This window comes from Mustelus asterias, chromosome 22 (assembly GCF_964213995.1).
Source record: "Mustelus asterias chromosome 22, sMusAst1.hap1.1, whole genome shotgun sequence".
NCBI classification, from domain to species: Eukaryota; Metazoa; Chordata; class Chondrichthyes; order Carcharhiniformes; family Triakidae; genus Mustelus; species Mustelus asterias.
Genome location: NC_135822.1, coordinates 20602129 through 20620544, shown reverse-complemented (window position 1 = coordinate 20620544; position 18416 = coordinate 20602129). Strand labels below are relative to the sequence as shown.

The following is an 18416-nucleotide window of genomic DNA, read 5'->3' as shown; positions in this document are numbered from 1 at the left end:
CCTGTCCTCACACCCAGCCGCAGGCAGGGCCAGGCCTGTCCTCACACCCAGCCGCAGGCAGGGCCAGGCCTGTCCTCACACCCAGCCGCAGGCAGGGTCAGGCCTGTCCTCACACCCAGCCGCAGGCAGGGTCAGGCCTGTCCTCACACCCAGCCGCAGGCAGGGTCAGGCCTGTCCTCACACCCAGCCGCAGGCAGGGTCAGGCCTGTCCTCACACCCAGCCGCAGGCAGGGTCAGGCCTGTCCTCACACCCAGCCGCAGGCAGGGTCAGGCCTGTCCTCACACCCAGCCGCAGGCAGGGTCAGGCCTGTCCTCACACCCAGCCGCAGGCAGGGTCAGGCCTGTCCTCACACCCAGCCGCAGGCAGGGCCAGGCCTGTCCTCACACCCAGCCGCAGGCAGGGTCAGGCCTGTCCTCACACCCAGCCGCAGGCAGGGTCAGGCCTGTCCTCACACCCAGCCGCAGGCAGGGTCAGGCCTGTCCTCACACCCAGCCGCAGGCAGGGTCAGGCCTGTCCTCACACCCAGCCGCAGGCAGGGCCAGGCCTGTCCTCACACCCAGCCGCAGGCAGGGCCAGGCCTGTCCTCACACCCAGCCGCAGGCAGGGCCAGGCCTGTCCTCACACACCCAGTCCAAGGCTGGTCTGGGCTTGATCTCACACCCAGCCTGAAGCAGGGGCCTACCCTGACACCCAGCCTGAGGCCAGGGCCTGTCCTGACACCCAGCCTGAGGCTAAGGTCTGACCTCATACCTAGCCTGAGTCAGGTTTGCCCTCACACCTAACTCAAGACAAGGGTCTGTGCTCACAAGCAACCCAGAAGAGCTCTGCTTCATGCCGCAGTTCTTGGTCACTGTACATGCTAAACCAACATCTCTCAGTTCAGGATGAAATAGTGAACCACAATGATTGAACTTTACGCATTCAGTTCACTGTCAATGTAATCGTCTCACTTTAATTCACTTTCACCTGTATTTCTGCATCAACAGAGGTAATGTGGTTTCCAGTTTGGCATCAAGCAACTTGGAATCAGCACTAAAGTAAATCACTGAAGTTTAATCCATTTAATCACCTTAGGTAAAATCTGGCTTTCTGAATTCAAAACAACTCGCCAAGTTCCGAATAGGACAGTTTGGGTCCAAAATATTACAGCTGACATTTCCGGAGAGTATCAGCTCCATGCAGTATTTGCAGTTCTGTTCTTTAGCACAATAACCTGAGCCCTCTCCACACCCTTCCCGATCTGAACATCGCTCTTTTCTGAAGTAGCAATGTTCAGTACTTGCATGTGCCTGGGGATAAGAATTCAATCCTCTCTCTCTGTTTTAAACTTGTGTTCTTCACATCAACTTGATCCCCACCTCAGGCATTAAAATACTTGGATCATAACCCCCGCACCCTCCATTGACAAATAGAAATAATGAGGCAACAAGATAAAGGGTCTGACTACTCAAGAAAACTTCCTGTGTTTATAAATGGTTCACTCAACTGGGTAAACCATGTCAAAACACAGCATGGCAAAACTTGCAAATATTCAGGGAAGCAACAATAACAGAAAAAGTCCGATCACCACCCAGAGGTTATGGGAGGGGTTTCTCTTTATAGAAAAGTATGGAACAAACTGAAAGTTAAACCAAGTGATGAAAATTATTTTGTCAGTTTTACAAGTAAATCAATGACTTCAGTTTCTGAAATCAAAGCAGAAAATGCTGGAAAAACTCAGCATCTGTGAAGAGAGAAATAGAGTTAATGTTTTGAGTCCGTATGACTTCTTTAGAACTCACTCCGAAGAAGTCATACGGCTCGAAACATTAACTATTTCTCTCTCCGAGATGCTGCCAGATCTGCTGAGTTTTTCCACCGTATTTTGTTTTGTATTTCAGATTTCCAGTATCCACAATATTTTGCTATGAGTCTAGGTTTTGTTCCTGGTTTTCATTCCTGGTTATATTTGAAATTGCTCCTCCAGTTCTTGCTCCCATATTCAGCTTCACCAACTCACCCCAAACCAGATCCACATCCAGCTTTGCCTCCTGCTTCCAAATTCAATCCTCATGGTGCGGAGTCCCAGCTTCAGCTTTGGACAGATTCTGGGAGTCTAGATGAAGCCGTTTTTGAATCCAGCACACACACTTCTCAGAATACTTTACCGAATTAATTTGTTACTGAGATTCAAACGCGCTTAAGAAACAATGCGTGCAGGGGTGGAAACAGGAACAGGCAGAACCACAAACGGAGGTGCTTATGGAGATCATAACCAGAGAGAGAGAGAGACAGACATGCAGGCTGGGTTAGAGATCAAGGAGTGGAAAGAGCCGATTTTAGATGGACCAAGAAAGGTAAATCCACTGACAGAATAACAGTGAGACCGGACAGATGAGTGACAAAGGGTGATAGATGAGAGAGAAAGATAGATTGGCAGACTAACAGACAGGAGAAACATGCACACAGGCACAGGGAGGGTTGGGGAAGCACAGAATTACAAAGGTAGGTAGAAAAACTGAGAACGAGGGTGATCGTGAGCAAGGAGATGGAGAGAAATGAACAGATAGTGACAGACACAGGGAGAGAGAGAGAGATACAGGGAAAGAGAAAGGTGGGGGGAGCAGATTCTCTGTTCTCTGGCCTCCCTGCAGCGTCTTTCTTCTGATTCCATCCCTGTCAATGAGATTTCCCATTGACCGCATCCCATGCCACTGGTAAACCCGCGGTGGGGGGGGCGCGGCGTAGGCGGTACCGGAAGATCTTGCCGACGTGAGCAGCTGGAAAATTCCAGCCAAGGAGAAAAAGAGATTGAAATGTGACAAGGGAACAGTAAGAGAGGAAGTTGGAGAGCAAGAGGGAAGCACAGAGATACAAGTGGAGTGGAGGAGTAACTATACACTTACATAGAGGACAGTGAGGATGGTGAAGATGTTGACAACAAATCCAATAACAGGTTTACAGACACATTATAAAATGAACACAAAAGCTTAATAAATATGAAACTTTATACATAATTAATATAATTAAGGAAAAAACATTATTGCTGGTTTAAGGGAAGCAAACAGCAGATGCAGACTGACAAGAAAAATCTATGCTCTTCAAATAACAGGAAGATCTCTTTGTTTTCACCATGTTCAGGCGCTAACAGGTTTGGTGAAAGGACTTTATTTCTGGGAGGGGCTCAGTTCAGAAGTTGAGATTTGATGGTGGGAATATTCTCAGGGCAATTCCCAGAGTTTGAAATCTGCGAGGGGAGGTTTTCTTGTGTCAGCCCAAGCAGTGATTTTAACCATGTGCAAAATCCACACAGACTTCGACATGAGTCGTCACTGTATGGTGATCAGAACCATGAACCTTGATCTTTTCCTTCCCTAACCAGGGGCATTGAGGATTGTGACTCACAACTCACCTTCGTGCCCATCCTGAGATCAGCTTCCTCACTAGGAGCTGAGAATGGAACATGGACTCAGTGCCTGTGACAAGATGCCCTGTGCAGCCTCAATCTGCTGCCGAGTCCATTGAGGATTACGGTCTCCTTTGGCCCCATGATCACTGGATAGACAAACGAGCTCATAGTCGACACAGCCACATGCTGGTCAGTGCCAGTTCTTGTTCAATAATCAGCTGAGTGAAAGGAAGGGAAGAGGGAGCGGAAAGAAGACAGGAGAGGAGTGGAGTAAAGGAAAGAGAAGAAAATAGGGGAGCGGAAGACAGAGAGAAAAAGATGGGAAGGGAGAGGGAGAAGGGAAGGAGACTGGTGAAGAGAGAAAGCTGAGAGGGGTCAACACAGAAAGTGGGTAGAGGACGGGTGGGGAGGAGAAAGGAGCGAGGAGAGAGATAAGGACAGGTATTCAAACATTCCTTTTCTTTGCCTCATGACAAAGCCCAGATCCTGCTGATCACTGGGTGATTTTGTAGATCTAAATAATACAGTGCATTTATGATTCTCAGTTAAGAGCAATCATTGGGAGAGGTCACCAGCCTGACACGCTTTTGTCACTCCCACAATACAAGGTCCATGTTCACTCGTTGCCCCCTCTCTGCACTGAGTGCTCAGTCTGTAATGTGTCCACGAGCTTTGACATCATTCTCAGTTCCATTCTGAGCACGTGCAGAAATGCTTCATGGACTGTGGTGATGGGTGCCTCAGAAGGTCAGAGTTCAAGTTCCATGCCAGTCCGTCCATTTGAATTCCAGGTCCCACTGCTCATGTCCAGTAAATGCTGGCTACACTTCCCTGTGAATTAAAGAGGGGGGGATTGTTTAGAACAGGTTAGAATATCTCAGTATTATATATCTAAAAAAAGAGAAATTTGCAGGATGATGGGGAAGGAGCAGAGGAGCTCAGATTTACATTTCAGTGAGTCAACACAGGTCCAATGGGCGAAATGGCTGTGTGATTCTATATCAGAATGGGTTTCGGTCGAATAGCAAAAAGGCTTCAGGTGTGAAGGGCAGGGTTGTAAGACACTTGATGGAAGACACTGAGTGGGAGGAAGAATGACTCCTGCTGGGAGGAAAATGCAATTGGGGAGGGAGGGGGGAATAGTATTGGGCATAGCAGAGGGGAGGATGACACCTGGGCCATGGCAGAGGGTGAATTACATTTATGGGGAGAGGGAAACACCTGAGGAAGGGACAACTGGGGAGGAATAAAAAGATATTATTGGAGTGGGAGCAAGATGCACCTAGAGAAGGGGGAAGTAAAATCTGGGGAAGACATTAGCTAGGGGAGAGAAAAACATTTCAGGGGGAGAAGGGTACTTCCTGTCAGGGAGGAGGAACAATTAGTGTGTGGAGAGAGACAGCTAGAGGGGGAATGAGATATCGGGGAGTAGGGGGGGGTGAGAGTGGCACAGTGGTTAGCACTGTTGCATCACAGTGTCAGGGACCCGGGTTGATTAAAGCCTTGGGTGACTGTGGAGTTTGTACATTCTTCCTGTGTCTGTGTGGGTTTCCTCTGGGTGCTCCGGTTTCCTTCCACACTCCAAAGGTGTGCAGGTTAGGTGGATTGGCCATGCTAAATTGTTTTTTTAAAAGTTTTTTAATTTATTAGTCACAAGGAAGGCTTACATTAACACTGCAATTAAGTTACTGTGAAATTCCCCTAGTCACCACACTCCGGCACCTTTTTGGGTCAATACACCCAACCAGCATGCCTTTCAGATTGTGGGAGGAAACCGGAGCACCCGGAGGAAACACACGCAGACATGGGGAGAACGTGCAAACTCCACACAGGCGGTGACCCAAGCCAGGAATCGAACCTGGGTCCCTGGCGCTGTGAGGCAGTGATGCTAAACACTGAGCCACCAATTGCACCTTCGTGTCCAAAGATGTGTAGGTTAGGTGGATTATCCATGGTAAATGCACAGGGTTAGGGGGATAGGGCAAAGGGGGTGAGCGTGGCAAGATGCTCTTTTGGAGAGTTGGTGCAGACTCGATGGGCCGGGTGGCCCCTTTCTGTACTGATGGGATGCCATGATTCCAGCAGGGCTAGTGAGTGTATAAGGGACAGACAGAAGGTGGAGAGATTGGGTGGATTAGGAGATGTACATAATGTGGCATATGGGGAATGAACAAGATGTCTGCGTGGGTGTCGGTGACAATTTAGGTTACAGGGGTGAGGATGGCAACAGCTGAGGTTTGGGGTGAGGGATACACTTAGGGAAGGAAAGAGAGACTCAATATAGGAGAGAGACTCAATATCGGGAAACACAGGTTTGGTGAGGGAATGTAGCAGGGATTGAGGAGGACACACTTGCGGGGAGGAAATGTGGAAACTGGTTGGTGGGGGTGGGATGTGGGGGAAGATAGCTGGGTAATTTGCTTATTGTTGTGTTTGCTGCTGGGTTTACCTAGCCATACTGTACACCCCCTGCTCATGATATCTTCTGGCCTACGTTAGGAGCATTCATGCTACACAAGTGCCCGGCAATGCTCATCTCCCAAAATGAGAGAATCTAATCAACTCCCCATGACATTTAATGGCTTTACCATTACTGAATTTTCAGCATCATCATTCTGAGGGGATACCATTGACCAGAAACTTAACTGACCAGCATTCAGTGTTGAGTAACTCATTTGCTGATTCCACAAAGCCTATCCACCAGCTATAAGGCACAAGCCTGGAGTGTGATGGAATTCTCTCCACTTCCTGGATGAGCGCAGATCCAACAACAATTAGGAAGAGCCAGGCACTATCCAGGATAAAGCAACTGTTTGATCAGTACCCAATCGACCACCTTAAACATTTATTCCTCTATCATAGATGCACAGTGTCAGCAGTGTGTACCATCTACAAGATGCACTGCAACAACTCATCAACTCTCTTTCGACAATACCTCCCAAACCTGTGACCTCTGCCACCCAGAAGGATGAGGGCAGTCCAAAGATGTGCAGGTTAGGTTGATTGGCAGTGCTAAATTGCCCCTTAGTGTCAGGGGGACGAGCAGAGCAAATAGCTGGGGTTACAGGGATAGGCTACCAAATAAACCTGTTGGACTTTAACCTGGTGTTGTTAAACTTCTTACTGTGTTACAGGGATAGGGCCAGAGTGGGATTGTTGTCAGTGCAGGCTTGATGGGCCAAATGGCCTCTTTCTGCACTGTAGGGATTCTATGTTTGTATGATTCTAACTGCATGGGAACACCACCACCTGCAAGTCTCCCTCCAAGTCACACACCATCCTGACTTGGAACTATGTCATCATCTCCCCATTGTTGCTGGGACAAAATCTTGGAACTCCCTAATAGAACTGATAGAGATTCTTTCCACTTAGTAAGGAAGTTAAAACTAGAGGACACAGCCTCAAAATAAAGGGGGGTCGGTTTAAGACAGAGTTGAGGAGGAACTTCTTCTCCCAGAGGGTGGTGAATCTCTGGAATTCTCTGCCCACTGAGGTGGTGGAGGCTACCTCGCTGAATATGTTTAAAGCGCGGATGGATGGATTCCTGATCGGTAAGGGAATTAAGGGTTATGGGGATCAGGCGGGTAAGTGGTACTGATCCACGTCAGATCAGCCATGATCTTATTGAATGGCGGGGCAGGCTCGAGGGGCTAGATGGCCTACTCCTGCTCCTATTTCTTATGTTCTTATGTTCTTAACTGTGGATGTAACTACACTAAATTGGTTCAAGAAGATATCTCACCACCATCTGCTTAAGGGCTATTATGGAAAGGCAACAACTGTTAGCCTTGTCAATTAAACTCACTCTCATGAACAAATATATGAAAAGCAATCTGAGGACTGAGTAAGTGCTGAAATTTCAGGGTTATAAAATTGTCATTGTTATCTTCTGTCACCTGACACAGCAGCAGTCCTTGTGTGTGAGCACACACAGAGTGTGTGTCTTGGCTGTTTGACTGTGCAGCCACAACACACAGTGTTACTTGTTCATTTTCCAGCAGCAGTCCCTGTCCATCAGTCAGGAGTGGGAACTAAGCCAATCACTCTTTCTTGATTGGGGTACTGAGGCCAACTGCCCTACAGTATAGGGGAGATCAGTGTAGTGATATAGCACTGATTGGAAGTGACTGGATCTGGCTCAGGGACTTTGATAACTACAAAGAGTGGTCACCCCACCTGGAATTGGACAGCAAGCAGAATCTTTGAAAATAGAAGGCACTGGATGGCCAGAAGAATAAACGTTTCAGCAACACCCACTCCAACCCCTCATCTCCTGCTCCCTCGACCCCATTGTCAGTTCCCTTCCTCAGGCCCCCCACCCAACTCACTTCCCCCATCTGACAACCTTCCCCTACCCCAAACTCCTCTTTCAGTTCTACCCTCCCACCCGCCACATTCCTTTCACCTCTCACCCCCTCAGGTTATAGTGACGTACGATGCAGTCAATGTGGAGTTTAGGAGCAGGCTGGTCCGTATTCTGTACAGTTCTGCCAGGGTCAGTTTGCGGTGCTGCCCAGGTTTAGGGTCTGACATTGTCCGTTTGGAATGTTCAGAGACACTGCTGCCCCTCAGCTGCCCCTTGGTCTCTTCCTCCTGAGGGGCCGTGAGCTCGTCTGTAACACACAGAAAGTTCAACTCACTCTCTGTACCAGAGCATGACAATGTGCAGGGCTGTGAATCAGGTTCCAAGCTTGGTCCATCTACAGGGTAAGCATGCTGCTTCACAAAATTCAGCTCCTCCATCTCTGACAGTTTGCTGTGGCTGGTGTTTACACTTTCAGTGTCCACAGCCCTCCATGTCCTCCCTTGAGAGCTAGGCCATGAAGTTGTTTTCATCTGTTGAGCCTCTGCCCGTTTGAGAACGTGCATCACCTTGGTGATTGTGTGAGAGTGCAGCTGGGGGCGAGCAGCCATGCTTGATAATCCCTCATCGGAGGTTTTTAGCTGGACGTTTGTTCCTGCTGCGAGCACACACAGTTCGTTCAGGCTCTTACTCAGTGATGGCCGACTCAAGATGCAGGGTTCTGAAGATGAGGCAATGAGCTGGAGAAGATTGGTTTCTGATTTTGATTTGAAGATATTGGATTTGCAATGCAGGGACGGGACCGGACTGCGTCGGCAAATCTGCGGTGATGCTGACTGCTGACAGGGAGTCAACTCTCCATCTTCATCTGCTGATTCCCGTTGTCGTTCTTCAAACTCATGGACTGAGCTTGGAGACAAGGTGCCATAAGCGCTGTCAATAGAGGCCAAGTGGCAGTCATCACTCTCCAACACCTGGCCTTTGGTATTTGGTATCAAGAGGCCTGAAGAGGTCACCCCATGGTCGAGAAGCTCCTGAGTGGGAGTGCTGGAGGACTCTGTACTTTGAAGCGAGATGTCATCGGAGTGAGAAGCAGTTCTCTCAGTGTCAGGTGAGGAAAGATCTTTGTTTGCGTCGATCATCACAACAGGAACTCTCCCTGGCACATTGTCTGACTGACTGCAAGAAATAGACAAACAAATTAATGAAATAAGGGAGAGGCAAGGAAAGAGGGAGAGATATGCAAAAGAGAGACAGAGAGAGATGGGGAAGGAGGAATGGGCAAAGAGAGAGGCTTGTGGAAATAGGGAGACAAGGAGAATGAGAGAGAGACAGATTGACAGACAAAGTGAAACAGACAGAAAGAAATAGAGATAGAGAGATTCATAGACAGAGAGAAAGACGTAGATACTGAGAGAGACAGAGAGAAAGAGAGCAGGAAACCAATATAACCTGTACTGACACCCTGGATACACCTTCACAAATTAAAAAAGTCCTAATTTCTCCTGTTGTCAGTCTCGAGGGTTAAAACCAGGAAAAAGACACCTTCAGTACCGAGATCAGGAGTTGCTACGTAGAAAGAGATATAAATATGAAACGAGTGTCAAGCTCTGTGACCATTCTAGAAAGAGTTGAGTGATGTGAGAGGGCAGAGAGATAATGTAAATGACGTCCATCTGTACCTGAACTTGTCCATCAGACTTAAGCTAGGCACAGGTGGAGGGTAAACTCTAGTGAAGGTGAATTGGTCTCAGTAACAGCCCAAAGACAGGTCGTACAGGGAATACAATGAACTTACTCACCTCTGCTGTGATTCAAGTGTGCTGTCAGTGAACTTGTGTAACAGTGATGGTGACTCTGTTGCAGAGGTCCCACTCTCCACATCTTCTTCATCAGGCAGCCTACACCGTTTCTGCACAGACTCCTGGTCCCGTAATCTCTCCAGCAAGTTCTAGATTATTAAATTAAATGCATGTGTTAGACCAGTACGTTTTAAGTGGAATGGTCAGAGGATGGTCAGACACATACACGAGAGTTTGGAATTCTTCAGTGTTTTGTTGTAGACATTGGACACTCAGAGTGGGGAATGTCAAAGGTTATTCTGTGAAGTGACTCAAAGCCCTTTGCTTGACACATTACTATACAGTTCGTCAATGGAATTGACCAGTTTGAGTGTCCCACTCAGCCGTAGTGTCCTCGTGACTGACACTCCATTTGATTTTCATCAGTGTATGGCCTGAAATTATAAACCACCCCCCCCCCCCCCCCCCCCCCCCCACCCCCCACTCTGCAGTTAGGCTTCTGTCCATCAATAACACATTACCTGAGCATTGAATATTGCCTCAATCCATGCTCTGGATTGCCCGGTCACATTGGCTTGAAAGGTGAAGGCACTGACTGCATTGTGAAACTCATTCAGATAAATCAGCAGGAAGGAGCCTAGGAATGGACAGAATCATTGTTAAATGTGATACACACAGAAACACACACACACACACCACACACAGAAACACTCACCACACACAGAAACACTCACCACACACTCACACACTCACACGCAGATACCCACGCACACAGAAACACCACGCACACAGAAACACCACGCACACAGAAACACCACGCACACAGAAACACCACGCACACAGAAACACCACGCACACAGAAACACCACGCACACAGAAACACCACGCACACAGAAACACCACGCACACAGAAACACCACGCACACAGAAACACCACGCACACAGAAACACCACGCACACAGAAACACCACGCACACAGAAACACCACGCACACAGAAACACCACGCACACAGAAACACCACGCACACAGAAACACCACGCACACAGAAACACCACGCACACAGAAACACCACGCACACAGAAACACCACGCACACAGAAACACCACGCACACAGAATCACACACGCACACAGAATCACACACGCACACAGAATCACACACGCACACAGAATCACACACGCACACAGAATCACACACGCACACAGAATCACACACGCACACAGAATCACACACGCACACAGAATCACACACGCACACAGAATCACACACGCACACAGAATCACACACGCACACAGAATCACACACGCACACAGAATCACACACGCACACAGAATCACACACGCACACAGAATCACACACGCACACAGAATCACACACGCACACAGAATCACACACGCACACAGAATCACACACGCACACAGAATCACACACGCACACAGAATCACACACGCACACAGAATCACACACGCACACAGAATCACACACGCACACAGAATCACACACGCACACAGAATCACACACGCACACAGAATCACACACGCACACAGAATCACACACGCACACAGAATCACACACGCACACAGAATCACACACGCACACAGAATCACACACGCACACAGAATCACACACGCACACAGAATCACACACGCACACAGAATCACACACGCACACAGAATCACACACGCACACAGAATCACACACGCACACAGAATCACACACGCACACAGAATCACACACGCACACAGAATCACACACGCACACAGAATCACACACGCACACAGAATCACACACGCACACAGAATCACACACGCACACAGAATCACACACGCACACAGAATCACACACGCACACAGAATCACACACGCACACAGAATCACACACGCACACAGAATCACACACGCACACAGAATCACACACGCACACAGAATCACACACGCACACAGAATCACACACGCACACAGAATCACACACGCACACAGAATCACACACGCACACAGAATCACACACGCACACAGAATCACACACGCACACAGAATCACACACGCACACAGAATCACACACGCACACAGAATCACACACGCACACAGAATCACACACGCACACAGAATCACACACACACACAGAAACGCACACACAGAAACGCACGCAGACACAGAAACACACACATACACACCAGAAACGCACAGAGAAGCACGTACACAGAAACACGCACACGTGTAAGAACAAACACCATGCAAACACACACAAAAACACACAACATGCAAGCACACACAGAAGCACACACACATACACACAAGAACGCACAACATGCAAACACACACAGAAACACTCAACACGCAAGCACATACAGAAGCACACACAGCATCATAAGGTCAGAAATTGTGATGGATGCTGATGATTCACCACTCAGTCTGTGCTGCATACTGCAAGACCTGGACAACATTGAGGCATGGGTTAAGTGGCATGTAACATTCACACCACACAGGTGCCAGGCAATGACTATGTCCAACAAGAGAGAATCCAGCCATTCCACCTTGATGTTCAATGGCATTAACATTGCTGCATCTCCCGCCATCAACATCCTGAAGTCACCATTGACTAGAAACTTAACCAGCCACATAGATACTGTGGATGTAAGAGCAGGTCAGACATTGGGCATTCCGTGCTAAGTGACTCTCCGTTGACTTTTCAAAACCTTTCCCAAACCTAACAAGGTCCAAATAAGGAGTATGATGGAATACTCAGAGGTCTGTTTAGTTCTGGTGAAACTCACCAGGATCTCTCAGCTCCCTGCAGACAATTTTGTCTACGAGCAATGGTTGCCGAATTACTTTGGTCTTCTCCATCTTCTTCACGGGTTTGGTGATGAGGAAAATATCAGTGAAGAGGAAACAGTAAACATCCATCTGTAAAAGAAAGGGTCGTGGTCTAACTGCAGGGAATAATCCTGCCCAACACTGCACAGATTGAGACACCAAAAGACAAAAACAGCAAGAAGACTGGACACCGAAAAACCCAGAGACTGAGAAACTGGACACTGAGAAACCCAGAGACTGAGAAACTGGACACTGAGAAACCCAGAGACTGAGAGACTGAACACAGAGCACCCAGAGATTCAGCATCCAGACAATGAACACTTGGAGGCTAATCAAGTGGTTCAACAGACACTCTGTGACTCAGCCTCTTGGTACTGCCCTCACCAATGCCCATACTCTTGCCCCCTCAGTCTTTCTTGCCCATCAGCTCACCTTGCTGTCTTTTCCTTCTTTCATTTTCAGGCTTCCCTCGAGCAGCAGTTGCCGGGTGTCATCAGGTGAGGTCCCGAGCATCGGAGCTGTCAGGTCCAAGCGGCAGAACTCCTTCAAAACCTAAAGCAACAAAATGGGCAGTCAGAACCTGGCAGATTGTGCCCATTACCCGCACAACTGTGGACAATTTGTGTCCACTGCCCATAGGAAGCATCAGAACCTAACGGTATGTATTCATTTACAGGTAGGTCTCTGGGCTGCTTGTTCCCTTTATCTATAAGGACATCTGGGCTTTCCTGTAATTTCAATAATATTCTCACATAGGTTGTTAATGGATATTAAAATGATTTGTGCCTCTGCATCCCTAAATCCCTGGTGTTCCTTGACACTATTTAAATATTTATGCTCTAAGCAGTATTTGGCCTCCTTAGAGTTCCTACCAAAACGCTCCTCCTCACACTCATCATTTGCTAACTATAAACCCACTGCAAGTTTGCCCCATGTACTGTTACAGTCTTCCTCAATATAAACTGTACCCCCCAATTTAGCATAATCCACAAATTTTGATATTGGACTCCCAATTCCCAAGTCTAACCCATTTATGTAAATGATGAACAGCAGGCATCCCAACACTAATCCTTGGAATACCACTTCCCAAAAATCTGAGGAAGGTATCCTCTCAATACATGAGAAGCTATGGATGGATATGTGGGTCAGTGGGTCTTTCTGACACTCAGAAAATGGTGAATTACAAAATCATCATTGTGCGTTTTTATTCTATGCTGAGGGAGGAATTTAGGAGAGAGCAGATTAGAAACTCTCGGCAGGTCCATGGCGCATTGTGGCCTTCACCTTTTGAAGCAGGCTGACTCCTGAACTGAGATACGGTGAGGGATGGTAATTGGTCAATTTGCTTCACAAGGTGCATTAGGCCTCAGTCTCTCTCCAGTCTTTGTGACTTGGTTTCTCTTCCTGTTTGTCTCTCCCCTGGGCCTCCGATCCCCTTGCCTTTGCCTCTTTCTCCTTGCCTTTGTCTTCCCTCTCTCTGCTTCAGGATCTCTCGATGTGGAGATGCCGGCGTTGGACTGGGGTAAACACAGTAAGAAGTTTAACAACACCAGGTTAAAGTCCAACAGGTTTATTTGATAGCACAAGCCACAAGCTTTCGGAGCCTTAAGCTCCTTCTTCAGGTGAGTGGGAATTCTGTTCACAAACGGCATATAAAGACACAAACTCAATTTACAGAATAATGGTTGGAATGCGAATCCTTACAGCTAATCAAGTCTTAAAGGTACAAACAATGTGAGTGGAGAGAGCATTAAGACAGGTTAAAGAGATGTGTATTGTCTCCAGACAGAACAGCCAGTGAGATTCTGCAAGTCCAGGCAAGCTGTGGGGGTTACAGATAGTGTGACATGAACCCAATATCCCGGTTGAGACCATCCTCATGTGTGCGGAACTTGACTATCAGTTTCTGCTCAGCGACTCTGCGTCGTCGTGTGTCGTGAAGGCCGCCTTGGAGAACGCTTACCCAAATATCAGAGGCCGAATGCCCGTGACCGCTGAAGTGCTCCCCAACAGGAAGAGAACAGTCTTGCCTGGTGATTGTCGAGCGGTGTTCATTCATCCATTGTCACAGCGTCTGCATGGTTTCCCCAATGTACCATGCCTCGGGACATCCTTTCCTGCAGCGTATCAGGTAGACAACGTTGGCCGAGTTGCAAGAGTATGTACCGTGTACCTGGTGGATGGTGTTCTCACGTGAGATGATGGCATCTGTGTCGAACCCACAGCGAATGTGTCGAACTGTGTCGAACCCACAGTGAAAAACCACACCGACCTCCTCAGAAGACAAACACGGGACACGGTGGACAGAGTACCCTTCGTCGTCCAGTACTTCCCCGGAGCGGAGAAGCTACGGCATCACCTCCGGAGCCTTCAACATGTCATTGATGAAGACGAACATCTCGCCAAGGCCATCCCCACACCCCCACTTCTTGCCTTCAAACAACCGCACAACCTCAAACAGACCATTGTTCGCAGCAAACTACCCAGTCTTCAGGAGAGCAGTGACCACGACACCACACAACCCTGCCACAGCAACCTCTGCAAGACGTGCCGGATCATCGACACAGATGCCATCATCTCACGTGAGAACACCATCCACCAGGTACACGGTACATACTCTTGCAACTCGGCCAACGCTGTCTACCCGAAATGCTGCAGGAAAGGATGTCCCGAGGCATGGTACATTGGGGAAACCATGCAGACGCTGCGACAATGGATGAATGAACACCGCTCAACAATCACCAGGCAAGACTGTTCTCTTCCTGTTGGGGAACACTTCAACGGTCACGGGCATTTGGCCTCTGATATTCGGGTGAGCGTTCTCCAAGGCGGCCTTCACGACACACGACGGCGCAGAGTCGCTGAGCAGAAACTGATAGCCAAGTTCCGCACACATAAGGACGGCCTCAACTGGGATATTGGGTTCATGTCAAACTATCTGTAACTCCCACAGCTTGCCTGGACTTGCAGAATCTCACTGGCTGTCCTGTCTGGAGACAATACACATCTCTTTAACCTGTCTTAATGCTCTCTCCACTCACATTGTTTGTACTTTTAAGACTTGATTAGTTGTAAGGATTCGCATTCCAACCATTATTCTGTAAATTGAGTTTGTGTCTTTATATGCCCTGTTTGTGAACAGAATTCCCACTCACCTGAAGAAGGAGCTTAAGGCTCCAAAAGCTTGTGGCTTTTGCTACCAAATAAACCTGTTGGACTTTAACCTGGTGTTGTTAAACTTCTTACTCAGGATCTCTCCACATGGCTCAGTCTCTCTTTTACCTTCTCCACTTCATCTGAGCTTCCATCCACTACCTCATAGGAATCAATGCGATTAATAATCTCTGCCAATCGCTGCTGCTCCTGCCGCTGATGCATTCGGGAATTCACATGTGCAATAAAACTCTCAACGGAACTGACCTGGAAATAAAAGCAAGATTTAAGTTAGGGTCCAAGGGGGGCACATCAATGTATCGCAGGCCTCACAGCCAGCAGGATGGGCTCAGGATGTTTAATCAAGTCAAATTCCAGCCAGCGGAAGTAGATGTTGTGACCAAGAATGTGTCCAAGAGAGACAGCATGGCCATGACCAACAGCCATGACTGAGGGTGTGACTGAGCAAGAGAGTGTGCCAGACCATGATTAATAGCTTGAGTGAGAACGACAATGTGAGCAATTAACAGTGTGAATGAGACTGACAGCATCAAGTGTATCTATAATGTGACCATGATTGAGAGTGTGACAGAGTGAGTGACTGTGACTAAGAGCATGAACGAGACCAACAGTGACAGAGAGCATGCCTGTGACTGAGATCAGGAAGTGTACGTACCATGCTCATGATGTCGTCCCTGGAATGAGGGTCATCTGTTTTTTTGAGGATAGACTTGAGGAGCAGTGGGTATTTGGTGAGTCGTTGATGAGGTTTGACCAACATGTCATTCAGCTTCAAGCGATTACACTGCTTGTGAGTCTCTGCCCACTGCAAATGGACACAAAAGTAATTATGCAGGAAGCACATTGCCTCACTTCCTCAAACTCACTGCCACTCTGTCTGTCTCTCTCTTTAAAGTTTATTTCTTAGTCACAAGTAGGCTTACATTCACAGTGTAATGAAATTCCCGCAAAAATCCCCTAGTCGCCACCCTCCAGCGCCAGCTTGGGAGGGAGAATTTAGCATGGCCAATGCACCTAACCAGCACGTCTTTCAGACTGTGGGAGGAAACCAGAGCACCCGAAGGAAACCCACACAGACATGGGGAGAACGTGCAAACTACACACAGTGACCCAAGCTGGGAATCAAACCCGGGTCCCTGGCACTGTGAGGCAGCAATGCTAACCACTGTGTCACCGTGCCGCTGCACTCCCTGCATTTCTACCTTGTGTCTGCAGATAGCTACGGTAAATTGAGCACCCTAAAACTGTCTTCCCCTCTACTCCCTATCGTAAAAGATGGAGCAGGGAGAGGTCAATGAATGACACTGACCGTTATGTAGATCCTGAAATGTTCATCATCACGGAGATGGTTTCTCATGTACTCCATGCAGCTCTCCTCCTCCATGCAGTATTGTATATATGGCTTAAAGCGCACACCAAACTGAAGAGTGAAGAGAGAAACAAATACTTAATTGAGAAATGAGCAGCAATTGTTCAGAATTTGAGAGGTCTGGACTATTTGTGGAAATTGTAACCACACAAGGAGAGTCTGTTAGATTTGGCCGAGAGGGAACTGGTTTTAAACTTATTCCGGATGTTGGGGCCAACCTCAGGGAATTTGGAGCATTGGAACATAGCAGCAGGAGTAGGCCATTCAGCCCATCGGGCATTCTCCACCATTCATTACAACTATGGTTGATCATCTCAACCATGGACCTGATGAAGTGTATCCCAGGACATTGTGGGAGGCTAGGGAGGAAATTGCGGGTCCCCTAGCCGAGATATTTGAATCATCGATAGTCACGGGTGAGGTGCCCGAGGATTGGAGAGTTGCAAATGTTGTGCCTTTGTTTAAAAAGGGCTGCAGGGAAAAGCCTGGGAACTACAGGCCAGTGAGCCTCACATCTGTAGTGGGTAAATTGTTGGAAGGTATTTTGAGAGACAGGATCTACAGGCATTTAGAGATGCAAGGACTGATTAGGGACAGTCAGCATGGCTTTGTGAGTGGAAAATCATGTCTCACAAATTTAACTGAGTTTTTTGAAGGGATAACCAAGAAGGTAGATGAGGGCAGTGCAGTTGATGTTGTCAACATGGACTTTAGCAAGGCCTTTGACAAGGTACCGCATGGTAGGTTGTTGCATAAAGTTAAATCTCACGGGATCCATAGAACCATAGAAAATTACAGCTCAGAAACAGGCCTTTTGGCCCTTCTTGTCTGTGCCGAACCATTTTATGCCTAGTCCCACTGACCTGCACTTGGACCATATCCCTCCACACCCCTCTCATCCATGAACCCGTCCAAGTTTTTCTTAAATGTTAAAAGTGACTCCGCATTTACCACTTTATCCGGCAGCTCATTCCACACTTCCACCACTCTCTGCGTGAAGAAGCCCCCCCTAATATTCCCTTTAAACTTTTCTCCTTTCACCCTTAACCCATGCCCTCTGGTTTTTTTCTCCCCTAGTCTCAGCGGAAAAAGCCTGCTTGCATTCACTCTATCTATACCCATCAAAATCTTATACACCTCTATCAAATCTCCCCTCAATCTTCTACGCTCCAGGGAATAAAGTCCCAACCTATTCAATCTCTCTCTGTAACTCAGCTTCTCAAGTCCTGGCAACATCCTTGTGAACCTTCTCTGCACTCTTTCAATCTTATTTACATCCTTCCTGTAACTAGGTGACCAAAACTGTACACAATACTTCAAATTCGGCCTCACCAATGCCTTATATAACCTTACCATAACACTCCAAGCTCTTTGTACTCACTCTTTAGGACCTCCTCACTCTTCCTTCCCACGTCATTGGTACCGACGTGTACCACGACATCTGGCTGATCACCTTCCCACTTTAGAACGCTGTGCACACGATCAGAGACATCGCTGACCTTGGCACCTGGGAGGCAACAAACCATGCGGGAGTCTCTGTCCCGACCACAGAACCTCCGGTCT

General features: G+C 47.9%; 2 protein-coding genes across 8 annotated transcripts in view; both read right to left on the bottom strand.

The window, feature by feature from the left end:
* Window positions 1-2194, bottom strand: part of LOC144509892 (tumor necrosis factor receptor superfamily member 25-like) — a 37742-nt gene extending 35548 nt beyond the window's left edge. For 2 of the 3 annotated variants that reach the window (XM_078238845.1, XM_078238847.1), the window contains exon 1: window positions 2001-2194. In XM_078238845.1, the coding sequence (XP_078094971.1) occupies window positions 2001-2054 (54 nt within the window). In that variant the 5' untranslated portion in view covers window positions 2055-2194. The remainder of the gene's footprint in view (window positions 1-2000) is intronic. The other variant, XM_078238846.1, reaches the window with a different exon arrangement.
* LOC144509891 (pleckstrin homology domain-containing family G member 5-like) overlaps window positions 933-18416 on the bottom strand; it is an 88282-nt gene continuing 70798 nt past the window's right edge. For 4 of the 5 annotated variants that reach the window (XM_078238840.1, XM_078238843.1, XM_078238841.1 and 1 more), the window contains 9 exons: window positions 16794-16904; window positions 16140-16289; window positions 15593-15730; window positions 12743-12862; window positions 12268-12400; window positions 10016-10131; window positions 9495-9643; window positions 7825-8871; window positions 933-4220 (listed from right to left, as the gene is read on the bottom strand). In XM_078238840.1, the coding sequence (XP_078094966.1) occupies window positions 4211-4220; window positions 7825-8871; window positions 9495-9643; window positions 10016-10131; window positions 12268-12400; window positions 12743-12862; window positions 15593-15730; window positions 16140-16289; window positions 16794-16904 (1974 nt within the window). In that variant the 3' untranslated portion in view covers window positions 933-4210. The remainder of the gene's footprint in view (window positions 4221-7824; window positions 8872-9494; window positions 9644-10015; window positions 10132-12267; window positions 12401-12742; window positions 12863-15592; window positions 15731-16139; window positions 16290-16793; window positions 16905-18416) is intronic. The other variant, XM_078238842.1, reaches the window with a different exon arrangement.